Source organism: Populus nigra, chromosome 13 (genome assembly GCF_951802175.1).
Source record: "Populus nigra chromosome 13, ddPopNigr1.1, whole genome shotgun sequence".
Lineage (NCBI taxonomy): Eukaryota > Viridiplantae > Streptophyta > Magnoliopsida > Malpighiales > Salicaceae > Populus > Populus nigra.
Window position 1 is genome coordinate 14,649,902 of NC_084864.1, and position 27,504 is coordinate 14,677,405.

General features: G+C 32.3%; 1 protein-coding gene across 3 annotated transcripts; it reads left to right on the forward strand.

The window, feature by feature from the left end:
- The first annotated feature begins 283 nt into the window (after window positions 1-283).
- Window positions 284-27,504, forward strand: LOC133670609 (silicon efflux transporter LSI2-like). 3 transcript variants are annotated; one of them, XM_062091140.1, is made up of 3 exons: window positions 284-1,776; window positions 1,901-2,090; window positions 27,171-27,504. In XM_062091140.1, exons 1-3 carry the CDS (start codon window positions 592-594, stop codon window positions 27,281-27,283), a joined length of 1,488 nt encoding a protein of 495 aa, XP_061947124.1. In that variant the 5' UTR covers window positions 284-591; the 3' UTR covers window positions 27,284-27,504. The 3 variants fall into 3 exon arrangements, with proteins under 3 accessions (XP_061947124.1, XP_061947123.1, XP_061947125.1); XM_062091139.1 differs by lacking the exon at window positions 27,171-27,504 and adding an exon at window positions 4,460-4,882 and having other exon boundaries at window positions 288-1,776; XM_062091141.1 differs by lacking the exon at window positions 27,171-27,504 and adding an exon at window positions 4,480-4,619 and having other exon boundaries at window positions 291-1,776.

Sequence of the window (27,504 nt, forward strand, 5' to 3'; positions counted from 1 at the left end):
ACTGGAGAATATGTCAACTTCACTTCTGTCTTGCATGCTATTAATTTCCAGATACAATGTTTAAATATCTGAAAACGGTCCCACCCCGTAGGTTCACCTGCACACACAAGTCCTAAACTTCTTACGTTGTTATATGATGTCTCAGTAGTATATTTCCCGCTGGTTATTGTTTGCTTGCTTTGAAACGTCTACAGTTTCAGCATGGAATGTTGGAAATTGTTTGCTTGCTTTGAAACGTCTTCGGCTGCTTTGACTGCTTCAGAAGAGAGAATATCCAGCATCTTCAATACATTTCTTAGCCTCCCATTCTGATGCGTCTTTTAAACGTATCATGGAAATATTCATATGAACTCATTTATCTTTCTGGTTCCACAATCCTTTTTGGAATTTTAAAAAAAACTTTTAATAACTTCATCTCACTAGCTCTTAATAAATTTGTAGTTTTACTCTTTTCTCAGTTGGTTGCAAATGCTGGTTGAGCTACAGGGTGATATCTTCTTCTTTCAGAGCCAGTAATTTATCTGAAGTTGCAAAGGTGGAGGTCTGCCAAGTGGTAGCTCACAAACAAGCTTAATATTGTAAGTTACAGAAATGGATCTGGGTCCGTTTAAGAAGGTTGTCTTAGGTTCAGTTGCCTTCGCAATCTTTTGGATTTTGGCAGTTTTCCCAGCAGTTCCTTTCTTACCCATTGGAAGGACAGCAGGTTCCATCCTCGGGGCAACTCTTATGGTTATCTTCGAAGTCATCACCCCTAAGGAAGCATATTCTGCCATCAACCTCAACCTCCCTGTACTGGGCCTTCTCTTTGGAACCATGGTTGTAAGCATCTATCTTGAAAGAGCAGACATGTTCAAGCACCTGGGAGTCTTGCTCTCATGGAAGAGTTGGGGTGCGAAGGACATGCTCTGCCGGATCTGCGTTGTTTCTGCCATTTCAAGCGCTCTGTTCACTAATGACACCGCATGTGTCTTTCTCACTGAGTTCATATTAAAGATTGCTAGACAAAACAATATTCGACCCGAACCTTTCTTGCTTGGGTTGGCTTCAAGTTCGAATATTGGATCCTCTGCAACTCCAATCGGCAACCCTCAAAACTTGATAATTGCTATTCAAAGTGACATCTTTTTTGGGGAATTCGTATTGGGACTTCTTCCCGCGGTGCTTGTGGGTGTCTTTGTGAATGCTTTAATTCTTATATGCATGTTTTGGAGGTTGTTATCTGATGTTAAGGAAGAAGAAGATGATGCTTTGTATGAAATGATTGTTATGGAAGAAGAAGATGCTTTGGATGAATTGATTGTTAAGGAAGATTCAGCTGTCCATCAGATTTCGCTTGCTACCATGTCATCTCCCAAATCTTTGGAATCTCACGAATATGATCCCATTGCAGAACATGTGAACTCCCAGAGGTTGTGTGAATTGGATATGTGCAGTGATTCCAGTGGTGAAATTGAGCTGAAGAAATCAGTCCTTTCAAAGAAGGAGGCAACTGATAATATAGGAGAGCAAATGGAGGAAAGATTTGCAAGGGGTGGAGTACAAGGGACCACGGAGAAGATGACTGATTTAGAGTCCGGGCCGCAACAGTCCACTGAAGAAAGTAAAGGCCAGCTGAATAGATGGAAGAGATTGTCATGGAAGTTGTGTATTTACCTTGGTACTGTTGGAATGCTGGTTGCTTTTTTAATGGGTCTGGACATGTCTTGGACTGCACTCACAGCAGCCCTCATTTTTGTGATTCTTGATTTCAAAGATGCAGGGCCTTGCCTAGAGAAGGTAAATCAACAGGTCTTTCACAAAAATTGTATTTGCTTTCCTAAATATCTTTTCAACAACTGTAATACTTCCATGCAGTAATTGATTGAGTAAAAATCTACTTACCCGTAGTTGCTTGGATCAGGTTTCATACTCTCTTCTGGTATTCTTTTGTGGAATGTTTATCACGGTTGAGGGCTTCAATAAAACAGAAATTCCTAGCAGTCTCTGGAGCTTGATGGAGCCTCATGCACGGATCGATCATGCCAGTGGGATTGCTGTGCTGGCCATTGTAATACTTGTTCTCTCAAATGTTGCTTCGAATGTACCAACTGGTAAGTTGATGCCCTGATTCTCTTCCTTTGATTTAACTACAGCACTACGGCTTTAGAGTCTTATAGAAGGGCAATAGTAATTTCCAGTTGCCATATCACTTCATGGTAGACAATCCAGGGAGAAATCATGATCAAGGGAGCAAGTTTAAGGTACGTTTGGTAACTGTCTTGAAAATAAAAAATCACAGAGATAACAAGGACAAAAGGAACATGTCTGCTTGTCCTTTCTAATAAAAATTCATTCCAAAATTATTTCAGAGATATATTTATTTTATATTTTTATCTTTATCTCTTCATCCAAACACATTGTTTATCATTTTTATATTTACTTTTATTATCTTGAAATGCTAACCAACCACATTTTAAAACAATTTTTATTCAACCCAAACATGCACTATTTTTCGAGGAGATATCATTTGTTGAAATATGGTTAAAAAAATTTGGGTGTGGGGTTTTAGCTTCAAGAGAAAAACAAATAAACTAGTTAGCATTACAATAGTTTAGAGTGAAAAGTATGTTTTCTGTTTTTTTATCCCTTTAGCAGCTCAAATTTTGAAGAAAACATTCCAATGAAAATGTTTGAAAGTAAAGTAAACTATTTTTTAACACATATTATAACGTAGATCATTGCTTCAAACATGTTGGTTCAATGTTAGTTGTGTTGGAATTGAAAACATGGTTAATGAATCATTTAAAGACGAATGATAATATGTGTTTCCCTTTAAAGAAATATAAAAAAATAATTCACTTAAAAAAATAATCGAGGCTAACTCGAGTAGTCATCTTTAGACAAAGATGATAAAGTTGAGTAAAAAAAGAGTAAAATGATAAAACTGACCAGAATCTTTGATCTTGATTTTCTAATATATTTGTTGGAAAATGAATTGTGGACCTACTCTGAGGCAATGTTCTATCTGAAAGCTTTTTATTGGAATGAATTGGACAGTAATAAAATAGAATTCATTATGAATAATCATACATGAGAACTAGTGGATCTTCCTTCAAGAAGTAAACCATTAGGCCATAAATGGATCTTCAAAAAGGAGATAAAAGTTGATGGTACTATTGATGAATACAAAGTCAGGCTTATTGTTAAAGGATTTAGACAACAAGAAAGTGTGGATTATTTTGATACATATTTACTTGTATCGATAATAACTTCCATAAGAATATTAATAGTCCTTGCAGTTATCAACAAGCTTGAAATACATCGAATGGATGTTAAAATAATTTTTTTTGAAATGGTGACGTTGATGAAAAGGTTTACATGGAATAACCTCAGAGGTTTGTTGTTAATAGATAAGAAAAAAAAGTTTGTAAGAGTTGTTCAGTGCCAAAATAAACACAACACCGAGAACCAAATAAAATCTTTGGGTAGACAACTATGTGAGTACTATTGACTTGGTTTACATAAAAGGTTAAATAGTCCAAGACATCATGTTTACTATTTGGCTGAGTAAATTTGATAGTATTTCACTAAGAAAGGTTCAAAGTCAAAAGTTATCTATCCTAATATAGTAATCTATCAAATCAATATCTCTCAACAAATATTCAAGTCATTTTAAAACTAATAAGATAATTTTCATTAATGTGGGAGGTTGTTGAAAATTTATTTAAAGAAGATAGTTAATGGGCACATTTAAGGCCAAATAAAAAATGAGATCCACTTACTTTTAGGATTAAAATTTTGTTGGAATTTAATCTCCATCATGTTTTGGTGAAACTTAAAATCTTTTAAAAAACTTTATCTCATATTACAAAGAAACAAAGTTTTCCTAGTGTTTATGTAATGGGTAATTGAAGAGTTAAGATTGGGCTCAAACAGCACCCAAGATTTTAGAGGGGAGAAGAGCAAAATTAATTCTTTAACTTTTTAACTTCAAAAATCAAATATAAAATGGGGTGAAGAAAGAGTTCAAGACAATGTTTTTTCTATTTTTAAATACTCTTCCTTTCCTCCAATCATAGTGCTTTTTCTCCTTATTTTTTAAACTTCTATATTCCTTCCAAATCTAGAGCTTAGGTTCATTTTAATGAGAGATTATTGAGTCCATCTACTTTGTTTCAAAAATTTCATTTAATGTAAACTAAGATGGTGTTGAATTATAGAAGGCTTATTGCAAATAACTTTTGCACCAAGAAAGAAGCAATAAAGTCTAAAGGATAAATGATTCATTATTTACAATAACAAAAGCTTTGTTATTTAAAATGCTTCAACAAATAAGTATATTTTTATTTAAACATAGGTATATTGCCTAAATAGTATACATGTTATAGTCTTTATATATATATATATATATATATATATATATATGTTTTAATAATGATAAACTAAACAATCTAATCTCTACTTATTTTTGGCTTACAAGTTATTTTGCTTGGAGCAAAGGTAGCTGCTTCTGCCGCTGAAATATCTCCTAATAAAGAGAAGAAAGCTTGGCTCATCCTGACATGGGTTAGCACAGTTGCTGGAAACCTTTCGCTATTGGGTTCTGCCGCAAACATAATTGTGTGTGAACAAGCTCTCCGTGCCCAGCCTAGTTACAATATCACCTTTTGGAGCCACTTGAAATTTGGTGTTCCATCCACGCTTATTGTCACTACTATTGGCTTAGCTCTTATACATTGCTATGATGTTTGAAGGGCCTATTTAAATTGGGCTCTTGTTTAGGCTTTGGATCTTTATAAGGTTCTAGGCCCTTCTGCTTATAATTAGGTTTTTAAGCATGTCACTTTAACTCAGATTTCCAAAGATGGAATTACGTTTTCCTTTTTTTTTTTTTTGCCAAGGAAGAAGCAAACTTCTCTTTAGAACAGATGGTGTTAAAGAAATGATCTTCCATTTGTATACCATGTTCCACTGCAATTGTGTGCAGAAATCCTAGGTAAGGTATACTAAGCAATAAAAGCCCAAAAAAGTTGTCACAATTTGATATTGTTAGACTCACAATCCTATAATGTAAGCAGTGTCATACCAAGAAATCATCAGCAATTAATAGTCTTTAATACCTTATATGTAAGCAGGTATGACCTTTATATCCTATATAGTGGCAGCTGCATCCCTCATCTGAAATGTGGGTGGCAAAAACATTGAAAGTACAATTTCATACCTGGGTAGGAATTCAATATGAGTTAATAACACCCTAATAAAACTTGGCCTGGTCCAACAGCTCAACTCAATAACCCGTCATCTAGAGCTTAGCTTGAACTAGGTTTACTTTGAATTAGTTTTTTTTTTACCAAAACAATATTATTTTAAATTATTATATATGTCGCACGTCATAAAAATCTGCGCGGCGTCGGCTGATGATTTTTTCGTTATGCGTTTTGCTTTGATTACATCGTTGGGAGTCGCCACCTAGTAATTTATTGAAGGCTACTAGGAAACCTGGGTACTGGTCTTATCAGAGATTCGCGGGTAAGGGACTGGTTCTGGTTAGGGAAGGTATTAGCACCCCTAACGCACCCTACCTGAGGTAAGCTGCTTCATGGACTTGATGTGTTAAAGAAGTTTTAAAAATTCTGTTCTTTCATCGAATTTTAGAAATACGACTTACATGTAAGTTCATAATTCTTTATCCGTGATCAAATCAAAATATTAAATTCTTTTTTATTCTTACAATTTTATCATACAAAAAAACATTCATAAACAAAATACAAATCACACATTCACTTTCACTATACTTTCCTTTTTTTCTTTTCTTTTCCCTTTTTTTGTTCCATTCACACTACAAATGATAAAAATTCAATACTAAAAATTAAAATTACATCAAACAATTTAAAATTTACAAAAACAAACCCTAAAAACAGAATCAGGAACAGTGCAGCCACGGGTGAACAGTGTCGGAGGCTTCTGGGCGCCAGAACAGTGGCGGCGCGTCTTCCCACCCGTCACCGCCGCTAGCAGCGCTTGGGTTCACGCGCCGCCGCTGGCACAAGCCAAAAGATGGGCGGATCCCGGATGATTTCTCTTCATCTCCCCTTCTGCAACGATGTTGTCCTGCAAAGTAATCCAAAAAAAACATAACAAAACAAATTGATTTCAGTCTTGTTCTTTGTTTTTCAATCGGCTTCATTTTTCCAGATCTTCTCCACTTCTCTTCAAATCCGCTCTTTTCCCCTGCCTCATCTCTTCTCTACCTCATCTCTTCTCTGTCTCATGGATTTCGTCTCCTACTCCTCTGCTTCGGGCGGTGCTGCTGGCTGATGGTGGATCTGTGGGTTGCTGCTGCCGCTGGAGGTTGTTCGGCGGCTGATGACCTTGCTGCTGTTGTCGTCCGCTCGGCTGGCTTCGTTGTGGAGACGGGAGCAACTGTTGAGCAGGGAGGCTGAGAGAAGGAAGAGGAAGCAGGGGGACAAAGCCGTGTCTTTCCTTTTTTGTAAGAGCTTGGGGTTGCCGGCTGGTCTGTTTTGCTGAGAGTGAGAGGGTGATGTTTTTTATTGCTGGGGAAGTCAGCCGAGAGAGGGGGGAAATGGAGGGGAATAGGAAAGACTGAAAATGGCAGGGGGAGGGGCGTGTGGCTGGCCCCAGTTTGGGAGAAGAAGCTCCCGATTCAAAACCTCAAGACCGGGGTCTCCCTTCAATTTTTTTGGATGGAGGCGGTCGGTTGTCTCTTGGAGGAAAAGGGGCTGGAGACAACTACTGGCTTTCAGTTTCAAAGGGAGAAGGAGATGTGCGGCTGCTGTGGTCTTGGAGAAGAAGCTCAGTCCGGTCTGTGGAAAAAAGGAGAGGGGCTGCACCCGGTTTTGGTTTTGAAAGAGAGGGAGCTCTCCCTTGTTGCCGGCTGCTGAGGGGAAGACTGAGGAGAAGATCAAAAACCAAAGGGGGGTGGGGGGCTGGCCAGACGGCAGATTGGAGAAGAGATAGATTTAGGGTTTTGGTTTTGTGTTGTCTCTCTCCTCAAATATCAAAATTGCCCCTCCCCCCACTTTGTTTGAGTTGTGGACCAGTATTTATAGGTAAAATGTTGCATGGATCTCAAAATTGGTCCCTCAACTTTCTTTATTTTTTTGTAAATTTGATTTTTCTTAATTTTTTTGTATTTTTTGAAAACGAGCAATATCAACATCGACTCAATGAAGAAAATCAATGATTTTAAAAATAACGAGTTAAAAGTTGAACACATTCCAAATGTCTTTCAAAATTTAAATTCTTTTGAGACGATGCTAAAAATGCTAAAAACGATGTAAATGTATTAAAAATGTATTTTTTGGATTTTCAATGTTTTTCGCTATTTTTTGGATTTTTTCTGAAAATTTATCAAAAAATTGGTCAAAAATTGGATAGCAACAATATATAAGAGAACCATAACTTGTGTTAACCCACCAACTTATAAATTAACTCACTCAAATTGTTAACGGGATTTAAACTAAATTAACTACTATGTTAGATTTTGTAACTACATATCATGTTAAATTGTTTGAATAGCATCTACTAGCGTCTATTGTTAGCAATGTTTCAACATTCTCAAACCCATAAGTTATCCAACCATAGACATGATAGTTGTCAGCTTTATTAAAAGAAACTAATTTGCATTGGAAAAAATTATTCACCTAGATTTAGAATCATTGTTCACCAGAAAGTTTAATTGTGGTTTTGCTCTTCCCGTAAAAAACTATTGAATTGTCTATTAGGGGCAATATAGTATTTCCATAATATTCAATGGTCATTATCATATTATTCGGGGACAAGTAAATCCTTTTACATTTTAGAAGCACAATGAAACAACTAAAATATCATTGGTAGCAAAAATTTTAAAGCTGGTGTATATGGGCTCTTTCTTCTTTTCATATTGATTTGACTTTTTGTTGTGATAATTAAGTTGGATAAAATGTAATTTGGTATTTTAATAAATATAAAATATAACTAAAAAACAAAAATAGTTGGCGCACGTAAAGCGCACACCAGTGTATGTGAGGCGCTCACACTATTCGAGATGTGTATGTGGTGCCTCTAAGTGGCTAAAAATACCTTTTATCCATGTCATTAGAATCTTTGTGTCATCATCTTCCTTTTAGGATGGCGCGTGGTGTTAGTGATGGCACAATTTATTATCGGTAGCATTTTCTTTCTTTTCCTTTCTTTTCTCTCTTTCCCCTCAAAATTTATGATGGCAATACAAAAATTAAGAAAGGTCTTATTTGTTAAGAGCTTGTCAATTCCTAATAGTTACTTGATGTGTGTTGTTGAATAATCATAACTGGAAAAGGTCATATAAAAGGATGTGTTTGTGTCAAATGTATAGTGTTAAGGATCTAAGATGAGGTGACCCACTCAAAAGTATTGGGAAACCATAATAGGATGAACCACACATAAAAATATGTATGTGGTGTTTGACAGTTTCTAACTGAGATCTAAACAATTCTTTCTAGCCTGAAAATATTGATGCGAAGAACTTTTTTTAAAAAATAGATATTTTTCATTGTTAATTTTATAATTTTTTATTTGATATTATTATGCTTTTTTAATTTTTTTCTATTTAAAGGGAATATTTTTCCTAGTTTATTTTTCATATTCTGTAATAGGGTTTTTTAGTTTTTCTATATAAAGGGTTATAATATTTTTTTGGAAAATGAAGACTTAGATGAGTAAAAATTGAATATTTTAGGTGTCTCTCCTATAATTATGGAGAGTTTTGACTTGTAATAAATTTGGTTATTCTTAGCCCTGTCTGTGTCAAAAACACACAAATATCATAATAAAACTTGAAAAAAAAACATTTATCAAAACATTACATAGTGTTTTTAGTAAATAGAACTTCTAAATAATTTATTTATGATCTATACTGTCATAACCCAATTTTTTATTTTTTTAATAAGATAAAAAAAATAAATGAATAAAAATATATTTGATAAATAGGTTAAGACAACATAAATATAAAGTTCGAGGATGGAATTATTAAATTTGAGAGTCAATTGGTATATGTTTGGGGACTTAATTAAACTCTGGATTAGTTTAATTAATGAAATCAGGAGCTTAATTGAAGAAATACCAAAGTTTTGGGCTTATTAGAAACACAATTTTAGGAAATTAAAGTCCAATGACCATAGTGAAATGGTGGGTGTACTTAAGGGATTGTAATTGATTTTTTCAGGGGTAATTTTGAAAGAATTAAAACTTGAAAAGTCAATTAATGACCAAATTAAATAATCCAGAAACCAAGGATTGTTTTGTAAATTTTGCCATAATCTAGGGGTTTAATTGTAATTAATCCAGGGGTAAAATTAAAAAAAAAGAATGAATTTCCTGAAGAAAGGGCTTGATTACAAAAGTTCAAAACTTGAGTGACCAAACTGCAATTTGTCAGTTCCATCCCAAACAACGCCGTTTTGAACCACTATTCATCGCCTTCTTCATCTCCAGACCAGAGACTGATTCAACAGGAAAACCGTTTTCAGCCACGTCCCCCACGTCTCCTCAGCTGCATTATCCTCCAAGAGCCACGTTGAACAGTCCTGCAAAAGCAGGACTGTCATTCCCCTGTTTCTTCTCAAAGAAACACACATTAACAGGAGGTGGCCATTCTCTGGTTTTATAAAAGCCAGAGAAGGTCACACAGGGGGGAGGGGACTAAAGAAAAACACACAGAGAGAAAGACATTGATGGGGAAAAAAAAAAGGAGAAGAAGACGGAAAAAATAATTTTGATGTCATTCCCCTGTTTCATCCTTAGTTTTTTTGGTGTTTTTAAATCATTTTGATGCGCTGATGTCAAAAATAATTTTTTAAAAATTAAAAAAAATTATTTTAATACATTTCCTAGTGAAAAGTAACCGCAACCACACTCTCAAACATGTCTTAGTGGTTAAAATTTTTAAGTTTTGAGAAAACTAAGGAGATTCCAAGATAGAGTAGAGTTTGGTAAATCAAGCATAACTTTTAATCAAATTATTGGATTGAGATAAAATTTTAACAAAGAATTTTGAAGGTTATGTTTCCTACTAAGTTGAAAATTCATGATGATTGGGAATTGAAAAGACCTTTAAATAAGACTCGAAAGTTATTGTGCATGATATTTTTATTTATCTTGTTATATTTGGATTTTTTTTCTATTTATCTTAGTACTTTTAATTTAACTAGTATTTTATTATTTAGGAATCCTAGTGTTATATGGATTTCATTAGTTAGGTAAGTTTTAATCAGTAATCCTTTCCTATAAAGGATTTTAGGTTTATAACTAGTATAAATAAAGATGTCTAGTTTATTTTTTTCAAACCATAATTTGTAGCTTTTCTTAACCTATTTTTTCAAATCACTACCACAAAAAAAAAACTATTACAATGCCAAAGACACTAAAAGCTAGAGAGAAATGGTGAGTGGATAACGAGGGGAAATTTCTTCGATATTCTTTGCATAATAATATTTATTGCATTATTTTATTAGTAGTTAAAAATTTTAGGTTTTGAGGATATTAAGGAGACTCCAAGATAGAGTTTGGTAAATCAAATATAACTTTTAATCTCACTATTAGATTGAACTAGAATTTTGACAAAGGATTTTGAAGTTCATGTTTCATGTTAAGTTAAAAATTCATGACGACTAAAAATTGAAAAGACCTTTAAATAAGACTTGAAAGTTTTTGTGCAGGATTGTTTTTATTTACCTTATTATATTTGGATTCTTTTTTTATATTTATCTTAGGACTTTTAATTTAAATAGTATTTTATTATTTAGGAATCCTAATGCTATATGGATTCTATTAGTTAGGTAAGTTTTAATTAGTAATCATTTCCTATAAAGGATTCTAGGTTCATAACTAGTATAAATAGAGATGTCTAGTTTATTTTTTTCACATTCAGACTATTATTCAAAATTTATAAGATACCATAGAGTTTTCTCTAAATTTCTCTACAGCTTAGACTTGTAACCTTAGGGCTTAAGGACTCTAGCTTTTATCAACGTTATACACCGCGTCAATACATATCAGAGCAGGTTGGTCTTTTTGATGGATAGAGATGGTAGTAACCCACTCCGCAATGCAGGAGTGGAGACCCCTTTTTTTTAGACTCTGATATCTAGAAGTCCATTGTCCCCAACTAATCATGTCAAGCTAGGTCGGTCCACTAAGGGGTAAAGCTCTCCCGATGATGGTGTACTCCATTCACAAGGCTCGAACTCTAGACCTTGCTTAAGGGGAACAAGCGTTGAACCACTTGAACCAATCATCATTGGTGGAGTGAAGGCCCTCTAATGCACTATACAGGCTTAAAAGCAAAAATTAGATCGTTAGGAACGGAGGTTTGATTACTTGGAGCAAACCATAACAAATCTAGCTCAGCTAATGGGTTTCACAAACAAGGATCGTGAAGAGGATAGGAACTTGCCTAGAAATTTACCTGGAGACAGGCCAAACCGCATACCTATTGTTGAATTCAATGAGATTACATTCTATGATAAGAGATTTTCGAAGAAAGGATTTATTAAATGGTTAACAGGATTGAAAATTTACTTTTATTTCAACAAGGTTCCTTATCATCAAAAGGTAGGACATGTCGCACACAAACTTTATTATGGTGCTAGAGAATGGTGATTTGAATTTCTGGACTTTAGATCTCGTATTGGTATGTCTTTAATTCCAGCTTGGTAAGATTTAAGACAATCATTAATTTTGAAGTTTATACAAGATGATTATAAAGAGATTTTATATTGAGTAAATAAGAAATTAGAATGTTATTATTTGTTTTTTATTCAACCTTCTAAAATAGCAAGTAGAAAATTATAAAAAAGATGTCGTCTCTTCAAAGCAGATAGTTTCAACATCACAATAATAACACCAACAACACTTCTGCAAATACTACTCTATTTGTCGATGTTTCATCAATTAATGGTAAAGAAGAAATCAAGAAAGCTCTTAAATTAGTATCTTTTAGTGATTCTGAAGATCTTGCAAAAAAGAATATGGAGTACATGGGACAATTCTTCTAAAGATATTATGAAAAATTATCTTGAAGTTTCTTTACATACAATGGTTAAAGTATTGGAGATCATGGATGAACTCAAGTTTTAAGCAAAAGAATGTGGGAAGAAACTATAAGTGAATTTCATAGAAACATAAAGTATAATATTAATATGGATTATGTTTTAGTATGCACACATCATAAATTAAATTTTGGAGTTCACACATAAAAGACATATTACTTCGTGAATATATCGGCTACAATATTGTATTTTTGTTCCTTTAGAAAGGAAGAGTTCAATTTTTAATAGATAGCTCGAGGACAAGTTTTTCAGAAGTAAAAGAAACTAGTGTGGGGAAATTTCTTTATTTTTCTTGATATAATAATATTTATTACATTATTTTATTAGTGGTTAAGATTTATAGGTTTTAAGAAATTTAAAAAGAGTTCAAGATATAGTTTGGTAAATCAAGTATAATTTTTAATTCAACTGTTGGATCGAGCTAAAATTTTAACAAAAAATTCTGAAAATCTTATTTTCTACTAGGTTAAAATTTCATAACAATCAAAGATATGAAGGCCTTCAAATAAGGCTCAGAACTTATTGTGCCGAATTGTTTTTAATTACCTTGTTGTATTTAGATTTTTTTTCCTATTTCGCTTAGGTTTTTAATTTAAATAGTATTTTATTATTTAGAATTGTATTTGAATTTTTTTTCTATTTAGTTTTGAACTTTTAATTTAAATAGTATTATTTAAAAATTCTAATGTGAAATAGATGATATTAGATAGTTAAGTTTTAATTAGGAATCTTTTCATTGAGGATTTTAGTTTTAATTAGAAATCATTTCTTATAAAAAAATTCTAATTCTATAATTAGTATAAATAGAAATATCTAGTTAATTTTATTTATATTTAAAATTTATAAAATATTATAAGTAGTCTCGAAATTTCTGTACAGCATAGATACGTAATTTTAGAGCTCGAAAAGCGTCAGTGGACATCTTGTAATTGAAATCCGCTATGTATCCAGGCCATTTACTATTAAAAGGGACACTGCAAAATCCTAAGATCTTCATTGAGTTCTAATACAAACTAATAAACTTACAAGAAGATGGAGGAAATATGAACTCTACTAATAAACTTATTATTTTAAAATACTAATTAACCATGTTTTAAAATATTTTTTGTTCAATTTAAACATGCATTCTATTTTGAGTATCATTCATTGAAACATGGTTAAAAAAATTTAGATGTGGGGTTTTTGATTCAAGAGAAAAACAAATAAACTAGTTACATCACAAGACTTTAGAGTGAAAAGGATATTTTTGTTTTTTTATCCCTTAAGCAGCACAAATTTAATAAAAAAAAACATTTCAAAGAAGAAATGTTAATTTGAAAGTAAAGTATATTTTTTTTAACACAAATTAAAACATAGATCATTGCTTCAAACATGTTGGTTCAATGTTAGTTGTGTTGGAATTAAAAACAAAGTTAACGAATCATTTAAAGACAAATGATAATAAAGCAAAACGCAGTCACGACATTAAAACAAACAGATATTATTGTACTGATTGTTTTTGTAATTTAATTGTATTTTTAAATGTTTTTTATTTTTTGTTTTAAATTAATTTATTTTATGTGTTTTTTTAATTGTTTTGATGTTGTAATATCAAAACTAAATTTTAAAAAATATTTTAATATATTTATAAGTAAAATACAATTTAAAAACAATGATATACATACCTAATTAGTCTTAGTAACTGTATGTGTTTCTTCTTGGCGTCTTCTCCTTTTATAGTCTTCCTCTTATGGCATAAATTTATTTACTCTCTTGCCTTTAATTCCCTGTATATAAATCCGCACTGGGCTTACCGGCATTGGAAGTGTAGAGAGCAAATCCCTAACCTCTCACTATCTTTTATCCAAGGATTTAATTTGCTTGCTTATCTCACTTTGTTCCAGTTTGAGTTTCTTGGGAGCAAGACAGAACTCCAGTGTTCAATTACGTTGACAGAGTAACTGTGAGCTTACATAATTGCTCCAAAGAGATTGCTCAGTGGGAACCTGCAGCAGCTTTAAGACTCCCTGTCGAGAAGTTGGAAGCTTAACAAGCCAAGCTCATATGGTGACTCTATTTTCCTAGAGACAGGTATTCGTGTTGGTCATGTTACGAGGATCAAGAGTTTGCGTTCCTGCAAGGATCAGGTATGTAGAGTCTCTTAAGGCAGTATTTCTTAGATAGAGAATATGTCAACTTCACTTCTGTCTTGCATGCTATTAATTTCCTGATACGATGTTTAAATATCTGAAAACGGTCCCACCCCACAGGTTGACCTGCACACACAAGTCCTGAACTGTTAACGTTGTTATATATATGATGTCTCGGTAGCATATTTCCTGCTGGTTGCGCATGATCCAATTTCCATATCAACTAGCAAAAAGATCTGTGCTCTAGGACCACGCATTTACTATAATTTTCAGCATGGAATTTCAGCTTTGAAATGTCTGCGGCTGCTTTGACTACTTTAGTAGAGAAAATATCCGGCATCTTCAATCAATTTCTTAGCCTCACATTCTGATGCGTCTTTTAAACGTAACATGGAAATATTCATATGAAATCATTTATCTTTCTGGTTCCACAATCCTTTTTGGATTTTTTTGGATTTTTTTTTTAAAAAAACTTTTAATAACTTTCATCTCACTAGCTCTTAATAAATTTTTAGTTCTACTGTTTTCTCAGTTAGTTGCAAATAATGGTTGAGCTACAGGGTGAAATCTTCTTCTGTCAGAGCCAGCAATCTATCTGAAGTTGCAAAGGTGGAGGTCTGCTAAGTGGTAGCTCACAAACAAGCTTAATCTTGTAAGTTACAGAAATGGCTCTCGGTCCAATTAAGAAGGTTGTCTTAGGTTCAGTTGCCTTAGCTGTCTTTTGGATTTTGGCAGTTTTCCCAGCAGTTCCTTTCTTACCCATTGGAAGGAAAGCAGGTTCCATCCTCGGGGCAATGCTTATGGTTATCTTCAAAGTCATCACCCCTGAGCAAGCATATTCTGCCATCAACCTCCCTGTACTGGGCCTTCTCTTTGGAACCATGGTTGTAAGCATCTATCTTGAAAGAGCAGACATGTTCACGGGAGCAAATTTAAGATAATGTTGGGTAACTGTCTCGAAGATTGAAAAGACAAAGATAATAAAGATAAAAAAAACCTTGTTTTCTTGTGTTTTTTATTTTTTTAAAATAGAAATTTATTCTAAAATTATTTTAGAAATATATTTATTTTATATTTTTGTTTTCGTCTTTTTATCTAAACACGTGTCTGTTATTTCTATATTTATCCTTTTTATCTTGAATTTTTAAAAGAAAGATGAAAATTGATGGTACTATTGATAAATATAAAGTCAGGCTTATTGTTAAAGGATTTAGACAACAAGAAAATATGGATTATTTTGATATATATTTACTTGTATCTATAATAACTTCCATAAGAATATTAATAGTCATTGCAGTTATCAACAAGTTTGAAATACATCAAATGAATTTTAAAACAAATTTTTTAAATGGTGACCTTAATGAAGAGGTTTACATGGAATAACCTAAGAGGTTTCTTGTTAATAGACAACAAAAAAAAGTTTGTGAGAGTTGTTCAGAGCCAAAATAAACGCAACAATAATAACCAAACAAAATCTCTTGGTAGATAGCTTTGTAAGTACTATTGTCTTGGTTTATATAAAAAACTTAATAGTTCAAGATATCGCGTTTACTATTTGGTTGAGTAAATTCAATAGTATTTCACTAAGGAAGGTTCTAAGCTAAAAGTTATCTATCCTAATATAGTGATCTATCAAATCAATATCTCTCAACAAATATTCAAGTCATTTTAAAACTAGCAAGATAATTTTCATTCATGTGGAGGATTGTTGAAAATTTATTTAAAAAAATATGGTTAATGGGCACATTTAAGGCCAAATTAAAAATAGGATCTAAATTTATTCGAATTTAATCTCCAACATATGCTCTTTAATATAGAACATTAACATGATTTAAATAAATTGTAGGTGAATGAGAAATTATTTCAAAGAACCTTTGGTTTGCATGTTTTGGTGAAACTCAAAATCCTTTAAAAAACTTTATCTCGTATTAGAAAGAATCAAAGTTTTCCTAGTGTTTATATAATGGGTTGTTGAAGAGTTAAGATTGGGCTCAAAGGACACCCAAGTTTTTAGAGGGAAGAAGACTTTAAACAAAGTGGACTTTGGGCTTAAACTTTTGTGTTGGCTCAACCCGGCTTATACTCAGGTCTGTGGCCTAGACTTGAGTTTGGATTCATTGTAAAATAATTTTTTGGATAACAATTTTTTTTACCAACTTAAATTTAGGCTTGGATTTGGTCCATGAAGAATTATTTTTTATCGTCAAGCCCATTATTTTGTCCATCCCATGAAAGGAAAAACCTAATTAGTTTTTCCAGTATTTTTTCAAAAAAACCTGAAGATTTTTTTCTCAACTCAAAAGACATTTGCTCAAGACAAAGTTTTTCCTTATTTTAGATACTCTTCTTTTCCTCAAATCATTGTGGTTTTTCTCCTTATTTTTTAACTTCTATATTCCTTCCAAATCTAGAGCTTAGGTTCATTTTGATGAGAGATTATTGAGTCCATCTACTTTGTTTCAAAAATTTGTATACCATATTCCACTGCAATTGTGTGCAGAAATCCTAGGCAAGGTATACTAAGCAATAAGAGCCCAAAAAAGTTGTCACAATTTGATATTGTTAGACTCACAATCCTATAATGTAAGCAGTGTCATACCAAGAAATCATCAGCAATTAATAGTCTTTAATACCTTATATGTAAGCAGGTATGACCTTTATATCCTATATCGTGGTAGTTGCATCCCTCATCTAAAATGTGGGTGACAAAAAGATTGAAAGTACAATTTCATACCTAGGTAGGAATTCACTATGAGTTAATAACACCCTAATAAAACCTGGCCTGACCCAACAACTCAACTCAATAACCTGTCATCTAGAGCTTAGCTTGAACTGGGTTTTACTTTGAATTCGTTTTTTTTTTTGGTTGACCCACCAACTCATAAATTAACCCATCCAAACTATTAACGTGATTTAAACTAAGTTAACTACTAGGTTAGAATTTATAACTACAAATCATGTTAAATTGTTTGAATAGCATCTACTAGCGTCTATTGTTAGCAACGTGTCAACATTCTCAAATCCATAGGCCATCTAACCATAGACATGATAGTTGTTGTCAGCTTTATTAAAAGAACTAATTTGCATTGGAAAACATTATTCCCCTAGATTTAGAATCATTGTTCATCAGAAAGTTTAATGGTGGTTTTGCCCTTCCCACAAAAAACCATTGAATTGTGTATTAGAGGCAGTACAGTTTTTCCATAAGGTCTAGTGGTCATTATCATATTATTCGGGGACAAGTAAATCCTTTCGCATTTTAGAAGCATAATGAAATAACTAAAATATCATTGGTAGTAGAAATTTTAAAGCTGGCGTACAAGGGCTCTTTTCTTCTTTTCATATTGATTTTTTTTTATGATAATTAAGTTGGATAATATGCAATTTGGTATTTTAATAAATATAAAATATAACTAAAAAAAAAGTGGTTGGCGCATATAAGGCACTCACCAGTGTGTGTGAGGCGCTCGCACTATTCAAGATATGCATGTGGCGCCTCTCAGTGGCAAAAAAAAACCTTTTCACCATGTCATTAGAATATTTGTGTCATCATCTTCCTTTTAGGACGAAGTGTGGTGTCAGTGGTGGCACGATTTATTGTTGGCAACATTTTGTTTCTTTTCCCTCTTTTCTCTCTTTCCCCTCAAAATTCATGATGGCAATACAAAAATTAAGAGAGGTCTTATGTATTAAGAGCTTGCCAATTCCTAATAGCTATTTGATGTGTGTTGTTGAATAATCATAACTGGAATAGGTCATATAACATGATGTGCTTATGCCAAATGTATAGTGTTAAGGATCTATGATGAGGTAACCCACACAAAAGTATTGGGAAACCATAATAGGGTGAACCATACATAAAAAGATATTTGTGGTATTTGACAGTTTCTAACTAAGATCTGAACAGTTCTTTCTAGCCTGAAAATACTGATGCAAGAACTTAAAAAAAAAAGATATTTTTCATAGTTAATTTAATGTTTTTCTATTCAATATTATTATGCCTTTTAATTTTTTTTCCTATTTAAAGAGAATATTTTTCCTATTCTATAATAGGGTTTTTTAGTTTTTCTATATAAAGGGTTATAATAGTTTTTGGGAAAATGAAGACTTAGACAAGTAAAAATTGAATATTTTAGGTGTATAATAGTTTTTGGGAAAATGAAGACTTAGACAAGTAAAAATTGAATATTTTAGGTGTCTCCCCCTATATTTATAGAGAGTTTTGACTTGTAATAAATCTGGTTATCCTTTGCCCTGTCTATGTCAAAAACACACAAATATCATAATAAAACTTGAAAAATAAGAAATATTTATCAAAACATTACATAGTTGTTTTAGTAAATAGAACTTCTAAATAATTTATTTATGATCCATACAATCTAAGAGCTAATATATTTAAAATAAAATTCATTAAGGTTAGTTAATTTTAAATTATTTAAGATAATTAATTATATAATTAAATATTAATTAGTTACTATAATAGATCGTTGGTTCACACTACATTGCAGGTCGGATTAAAAACATTTAACGTAAAAAGCAACATCTATGCGTTTTTAACATTTTTCTAGTAGAAAAAAATTAAACTGTGTGGGGATTGACTAATTGTGACCTGGTCAACTTGGCAAGTTCAAAGACAACCCAGACAACTAATAAAAATATAGTTTGATTTAAAAAAAACTCAAGATGACATCTTTTTTAAAATATTAAGATGACAATATATTGGATCAACCTAGGTCAACCAAGGTTAACCCGCCAAATCCAAAACTCGTGTCATGAGACCATGATAACCTCATATAAAGCAAATCAAAATAAATTATGTAGTCTAATTCTCAATCAACTCAATGTTAAATGATGAAATTGAAAATAAATAAATTAAAAAAAAACAAAAAAAACCAACTCGAGTCAACCCGAGTTAACTTGTCAAACTTGCAACCTAACTCATAAGATTGAGATAATCCTATAGAAAGCAAATCAAAACAAATTATGAAGCCCAATTCCCAATAAACTCATTGTTGAATAATGAAATTGAAAAAAAAATCAATAAAAAAAAACACAATAAAATAACCTGAGCTTACCCGAGTTAACCCGCAAACCAATAACTTCGATTACGAGACCAATATAACCCTATAAAAAATGAGACAAAACAAATTATAAAACTTAATTCTTAATTAACCCATTGTTAAAATTGAAATAAATGTCAATTAAAAAAACTTGAGTCAATTAGGGTAATATGCTAAACGAGCAACACGGGTCATGAGACTAAGATAATTACATATAAAGCAAACCACAATAAATCATGAAGCCCAATTATCAACAAACTAAATATTAAATGATGAAATTAGAGAGAAACAAACATGGATTAAAAAAAACTATTGCCATGAATAGTATTGAGTAAGGTGGTGCACAGTAAAAACATCACCCCTTTTAGTTTTTGTTGATAAAAAAAATTGAGTTTATTTAATTTTAAAATTTTAAAATCATTTTTGTCGTTAAATAAAATAAGCATTTTTCCATATCTCAAAAACATTCCTTCCCATTCATTTTAAAAATAAAAGTTAATGTTTCTAATATGATTTTATAAAACCTCAAAAGTTACGCAGCATTTAAAGCAAAGCAAAACAATAAAGTCTTTGTTTATTTTTGTAGTACAATATAGTGTGGTTTGCGTTTCGCCGCAACCACATATTTAAAAATGTTTGGTTAATAAACACATACAATAGTTTTGTATAGTTTCCAATGAAAACTCTTTATTGAAATCTTGGTTAAGAAAAAGTTACAATTTACAGCTTTCCTTAACCTATGTTTTCGAACCACAATCACAAAAACTATTACAATGCCAAAGACACACTAAAACCTAGAGAGATAGGGGAAATTTCTTCAATATTCTTGGCATAATAATGTTTATTGCATTATTTTATTAGTGGTTAAACTATTTAGGTTTTGAGGAGATTAAGGAGACTCCAAGATACAATTTGGTAAATCAAGCATAACTTTTAATCCAACTATTGGATTGAGTTAGAATTTTGACAAAGGATTTTGAAGGCCATGTTTCCTATTAAGTTAAAAATTCATGATGATTGCAAATTGAAAAGACCTTTATATAAAACTTGAAAGTTATTGTGCAAGATCGTTTTTATTTACCTTATTATATTTGGATTCTTTTTCTATTTATCTAAGGACTTTTAATTTAAATTGTATTTTATTTTTTAGGAATCCTAATTAATGTTATATGGATTCTATTAGTTAGGTAAGTTTTAATTAGTATTCCTGTCCTATAAAGGATTCTAGGTATAAATAGAGATGTCTAGTTTATTGTTTTTCACATTCAGACTATTATTCAAAATTTATAAAATATCATTGAGTTTTCTCTAAATTTCTCTACAACTTAGGCTTGTAATATTAGGGCTTAAGGACTCTAGCTTTTATCAACGTTATACACCGCGTCAATACATATCAAAGCAGGTTGGTTTTTTTTTTTTTATGGTTAGAGATGGTAGCAACCTACTCCGCGATGTAGGAGTGGAGCCCCTCTTTTTCTTTTTTTCTTTTTATCTAGACCCTAATATCTAGAAGTCCACTAGACCGCAACTAATCCGGTTGAGCCAAGTCAGCCAATTCAAAAGTAAAGCTCTCTCAGTGATGGTGTACTCTATTCACAAGGCTCGAACTTGAGACCTTGCTTAAGGGGAACAAGCGCCGAACCACTTGAACCAACCACCATTGATGGAGTGGAGGCTCTCTAAGGCACTATACGGGCTCAGGAGCAGAAATTAGATCGTTGGGAATGAAGGTTTGATTACTTGGAGCAAACTGTAATAGATCTAGCTCAGCTAATGGGTTTCACAAACAAGGATCGTGAAGAGGAGATGAACTTGCCTAGAAATTTACCTCGAAACAGGCCAAACCCCAAACCCCATACCTATTATTGAATTTGATGGGATTACATTATATGATATATGAGATTTTTGAAGAAATGATTTATTAAAAGGTTAACAGAATTGGGAGTTTACTTTTATTTCAACAAGGTTCCTTATCTTTAAAAGGTAGGACTTGTCACACACAAGCTTTATTATGGTGCTAGAGAATGATGATTTGAATTTCTAGACTTTAGAACTCGTATTGGTATGTCTTTAATTTCAGTTTGGCAAAATTTGAGACAATTATTAATTTTGGAGTTTATACAAGATGATTATTGTTGCTACCCATTTTTGGATCCCTACACATAAACGGAGAAAATACAAAAAAAATCAAAAACATATATTTGAAAGAAAAAAAAATAATAGTAGTGAGAAGAGGATGTCGGAGAGCCTAGAAAATAGCCAAAAATTGAAATTTGATAGTATATGTTTTATTGATGAAAGACCTGTTGACAAAGAAAATTCAATTTGATAAAGAAAAGTTCAAAATCAGATGTTTATGGACTCAATTAAATTTTATTGAAGGTTTAATTGAATTTATAGAGGGTTTGATTGCAAGAAAATTGATTTTTAAGTCAATTTAAGCTTTAATTGGAAGAAATTAAAGTTTAGAGGTCAAATTACAATTTTTAAGATTTGATTTGGTCAAATAAGGGGCTTAATGACATAGATATTAAAGTTTGATGGTCAATTAGGGACTTGATTAAAGAAATCTAAAACCAAGGACTAAACTAGAAAATTATGCGTAAATAGAGGGGCTGAAATTGACTAAATCAGGGGCTAAATTGAAGAAATTAGAAGTTTATTAATCAATTGAGGGTTAAATTATATAAATTCAAGACTAAGGATCGAAGCCAACTTCAGGGTCGACGATTGAATTTGATAGGGGTGTAATTGAATTGATTCTTGAAATCAAAATTGCAATTGAAGACTTGATTGAACAAATCATAAATTAAGGACTGATTTGGACTTTTGCATGTTTTTGGCGCTATTTTTTAAAAATAAAACAGCGCGTTTTGTACTAAACAAAACCGTTTTAGTGCACTGTTCACCAAAAAAAAAGAGAGGAAAAAACAGTGTCGTTTTGAAAACATTGTACTTCTTCTTCTTCTCCTGGACGCACACAGGCAGGGGAAGAAGAAGGAATTCTCTCCTGTATTTTTCCTCTCTCTCCCCCCACTTGCTCAAACCCTGACATAACCCACGCCCTTCATGGCCTACAACCATCATAGAAGGGGCAGAGGAGCCATGCTCTGCAAGCACCTTTGGGGCGACTGTACAAAGGCCACTCCAGCCACCCTACGCTGTCCCATGACTGGACAGGGGTAAGGTAGCTCCCACTCCCCTACCTTTATAAATACTCCCCTCACCAGGTGGTGAGGATGGTGGGATGAAAAAACAAAGATTATTTAGAATTGTATTTGAATTCTATTTCTTATTTAGCTTTGGACTTTAAATTTAAATAGTATTTTATTATTCAAGAATCCTAATGCTAAATATATAGATTATATTAGATAATTAAGTTTTAATTAGGAATCCTTTTGTGAGGATTTTAGTTTTAATTAGAAATCATGGATTTTTTTTTTTTTTTTTTATTATCGTGGGTGTCCGGGCCAGCTTGCGCGCACCTCGACTAATCCCACGGGCCCTGAAGTTAACGACCATGTAAGCCTCCAGTGGCCATCATATGAGCAGCCATAGGGTTTGAACCTGAGACCTAAGAGGGAGCAAACCCCTTAGTCCCAAGCTCTTACCACTAGACCACCACCTAGATGGTTAGAAATCATGGATTTTAAATCTACAAGTAGTATATATAAATAAGAATGTCTAGTTAATTTTATTCATATTTAGATTTTAAAAAATACTAAATTTTTCTCTAAATTTCTCTCGCAATTAGATATGCAATTAACTGTAATACTTCCATGCAGTAATTGATTGAGTAAAAATCAACTTTCCCGTAGTTGCTTGGATCAGGTTTCATAATCTCTTCTGGTATTCTTTTGTGGAATGTTTATCACGGTCGATGGCTTCAATAGAACAGGAATTCCTAGCAGTCTCTGGAGCTTCAATGGCTGCACGGATCGACGGATCGATCATGCCAGTGGGATTGCTGTGCTGGCCATTGCAATACTTGTTCTCTCAAATGTTGCTTCGAATGTACCAACTGGTAAGTTGATGCCCTGATTCTCTTCCTTTGATTTCACTACAGCACGACCGCTTTAGAGTCTTAAAGAAGGGCAATAGTAATTTCCAGTTAATATCACTTCATGGCAGACAATTGAGATCTCCATGGGAGGAGAAATCTTGTTCATAGGAGAAATCTCTTGAGGCAGTATTTCTGAGCTGGAGAATATGTCAACTTCACCGCTGTCTTGCATGCTATTAATTTCCAGATACGATGTTTAAATATCTGAAAACGGTCCCACCCCGGTGGCGGAGCCACATAGGTACAAAAGGGATCAATTGTCCTCTTAATTTTTTTTTAATATTTTTTTATTAGAATATTAATATAATAATTTAGTGAATGGTTGGGATAGGAAAGTTGTTATTGCAGCTCATTCTTTTCTTTTCTTTTTCCTTACTCTAATTATGCAAATTTCTCTTTTGTTTTCTCTGCCTCTCCCCCATATATATATGTCCAGCTCGTTCCTTGCTCTCTCCAATATATAAATTTATCTTCAAGTATAGTTAAATAATTAACTATTTTTGCTTTTTGTTTTATATTTTAGATCAATTTTGTTCTTTCTTTTTATTTGTTTTATTGTCTAATTTTAATTTTATTTTTTATAATTAGTTATTAAAAATATTAGAATTTATGATAATTTAAAATCGATAATAAAGTTATTATTAAGCGGTTTTAAAATATAAAAATTCGGAGAAAATAATTATAACATAATTTTTTATTTTAAAGTATTTTTAAATTAATTTTATTTGATATAAATTATTATATATATTTTGAATTAATTTGTAATGCATATCTATATTATTTATTAATAATTTACCCTTTTATTTAAAAAACTCTCCCACCATAGGTTCACCTGCACACATAAATCCTGAACTGTTAACGTTGTTATATGACGTACGTCTCCGTAGTATATTTCCCGCTGGCTGCGACTGATCCAAATGGAACACGCATTTACTAGATTTTCAGCATGGAATGTGTCATGCTAAAGGTTATTTTGGAAATTGTTTGCTTGCTTTGAAATGTCTTCGGCTGCTTTGACTGCTTCAGAAGAGAAAATGTCCAGCATCTTCAATCCATTTCTTAGCCTCTCATTCTGATGCGTCTTTTAAACGTAACATGGAAATATTCATATGAACTCATTTATCTTTCTGGTTCCACAATCCTTTTTGGAATCTTTTAAAAGACTTTTAATAACTTCCATATCAACTAGGAAAAAGATGTGTGCTCTAGGACCACGCATTTCCCTTTTGCTCAAAAACTACTAGATTTTCAGCATGGAACGTCATGCTAAAGGTTATTTTGGAAATTGTCTGCTTGCTTTGAAATGTCTTCCGCTGCTTCAGAAGAGAAAATATTCAGCATCTTCAATCCATCTTAGCCTCTCATTCTGATGCGTCTTTTAAACGTATCATGGAAATATTCATATGAACTCATTTATCTTTCTGGGTCCACAATCCTTTTTGGAATTTTTAAAAAAACTTTTAGAAACTTCCATCTCACTAGCTCTTAATAAATTTGTAGTTTTACTCTTTTCTCAGTTGGTTGCAAATACTGGTTGAGCTACAGGGTGATATCTTCTTCTTTCAGAGCCAGTAATTTATTGAAGTTGCAATGGTGGAGGTCTGCTAAGTGGTAGCTCACAAACAAGCTTAATCGTGTAAGTTACAGAAATGGCTCTGGGTCCTTTGTGGAATGTTTATCACGGTTGATGGCTTCAATAGAACAGGAATTCCTAGCAGTTTCTGGAACTTGATGGAGCCTCATGCACGGATCGATCATGCTAGTGGGATTGCTGTGCTGGCCATTGCAATACTTGTTCTCTCAAATGTTGCTTGGAATGTACCAACTGGTAAGTTGATGCCCTGATTCTCTTCCTTTGATTTCACTACAGCACTACGGCTTTAGAGTCTTATAGAAGGGCAATAGTAATTTCCAGTTAATATCATTCATGGTAGACAATTGAGGTCTCCATCTGGTACCTCTGTTTGTTGTTGGAGATGAGGGTTTTGTTGGGGGTGGGGGGAGAAATCTTGTTCACGGGAGCAAATTTAAGATAATGTTGGGTAACTGTCTCGAAGATTGAAAAGACAAAGATAATAAAGATAAAAAAAACTTGTTTTCTTGTCTTTTTTATTTTTTTAAAATAGAAATTATTCTAAAATTATTTTAGAAATATATTTATTTTATATTTTTGTTTTCGTCTCTTTATCCAAACACGTGTCTGTTATTTCTATATTTATCCTTTTTATCTTGAATCTTTAAAAGAAAGATGAAAATTGATGGTACTATTGATAAATATAAAGTCAGGCTTATTGTTAAAGGATTTAGACAACAATAAAATATGGATTATTTTGATATATATTTACTTGTATCTATAATAACTTCCATAAGAATATTAATAGTCATTGCAGTTATCAACAAGCTTGAAATACATCAAATGAATTTTAAAACAAATTTTTTAAATGGTGACCTTAATGAAGAGGTTTACATGGAATAACCTGAGAGGTTTCTTGTTAATAGACAACAAAAAAAAGTTTGTGAGAGTTGTTCAGAGCCAAAATAAACACAACAATAATAACCAAACAAAATCTCTTGGTAGATAGCTGTCTTGGTTTATATAAAAAGCTTAATAGTTCAAGATATCACGTTTACTATTTGGTTGAGTAAATTCAATAGTATTTCACTAAAGAAGGTTCAAAGCTAAAAGTTATCTATCCTAATATCTATCAAATCAATATCTCTCAACAAATATTCAAGTCATTTTAAAACTAGTAAGATAATTTTCATTCATGTGGAGGATTGTTGAAAATTTATTTAAAGAATATGGTTAATGGACACATTTAAGGCCAAATTAAAAATAGGATCTAAATTTGTTCGAATTTAATCTTCAACATATGCTCTTTAATATATAACATTAACATGATTTAAATAAATTGTAGGTGAATGAGAAATTATTTCAAAGAACCTTTGGTTTGCATGTTTTGGTGAAACTCAAAATCCTTTAAAAAACTTTATCTCATATTAGAAAGAAACAAAGTTTTCCTAGTGTTTATATAATGGGTTGTTGAAGAGTTAAGATTGGGCTCAAAGGGCACCCAAGTTTTTAGAGGGAAGAAGACTTTAAACAAAGTGGACTTTGGGCTTAAACTTTTGTGTTGGCTCAACCCGGCTTATACTCAGGCTTGTGGCCTAGACTTGAGTTTGGATTCATTGTAAAATAATTTTTTAGATAACAATTTTTTTTTACCAACTTAAATTTGGGCTTGGATTTGGTCCATGAAGAATTATTTTTTATCGTCAAGCCCATTGTTTTGTCCATCCCATGAAAGGAAAAACCTAATTAGTTTTTCCAGTATTTTTTCAAAAAAACCTGAAGATTTTTTTCTCAACTCAAAAGACATTTGCTCAAGACAATGTTTTTCCTTATTTTAGATACTCTTCCTTTCCTCAAATCATTGTGATTTTTCTCCTTATTTTTTAAACTTCTATATTCCTTCCAAATCTAGAGCTTAGGTTCATTTTGATGAGAGATTATTGAGTCCATCTACTTTGTTTCAAAGATTTTGTTTAGAAATGTATCTAAACTAAGATGATGTTGAATTTTAAAAGACTTATTGCAAATAACTTTTACATCAAGAAAGAAGCAATAAAATCTAAATGAAAAATGATTTATTATTAATGATAACAAAAGCTTTGTTATTTAAAGTGCTTTAATAAATAAGTATATTTTTTTTTAATTTAAACATAAATATATTGCTTAATTAGTATGCATGTTAAAGTCTTTTATATATATATATATATATATATATATATATATATATATATATGATAAACTAAACAATCTAATATGTACTTATTTTTGACTTACAAGTTCTTTTGCTTGGAGCAAAGGTTGCTGCTTCTACCACTGCAATATCTCCTAGTAAAGATAAGAAAGCTTGGCTCATCTTGGCATGGGTTAGCACAGTTGCTGGAAACCTTTAGCTATTGGGTTTTGCCGCAAATCTAATTGTGTGTGAACAAGCTCTTCATGCCCAGCCTAGTTATAATATCACCTTTTGAAGCCATTTGAAATTTGGTGTTCCATCCACGCTTATTGTCACTACTATTGGCTTAGCTCTTATATATTGCTATGATGTTTGAAGGGCCTATTTAAATTGGGCTCTTTTTTAGCCTTATGCTTGTAATTGAGTTTTTAAGCATGT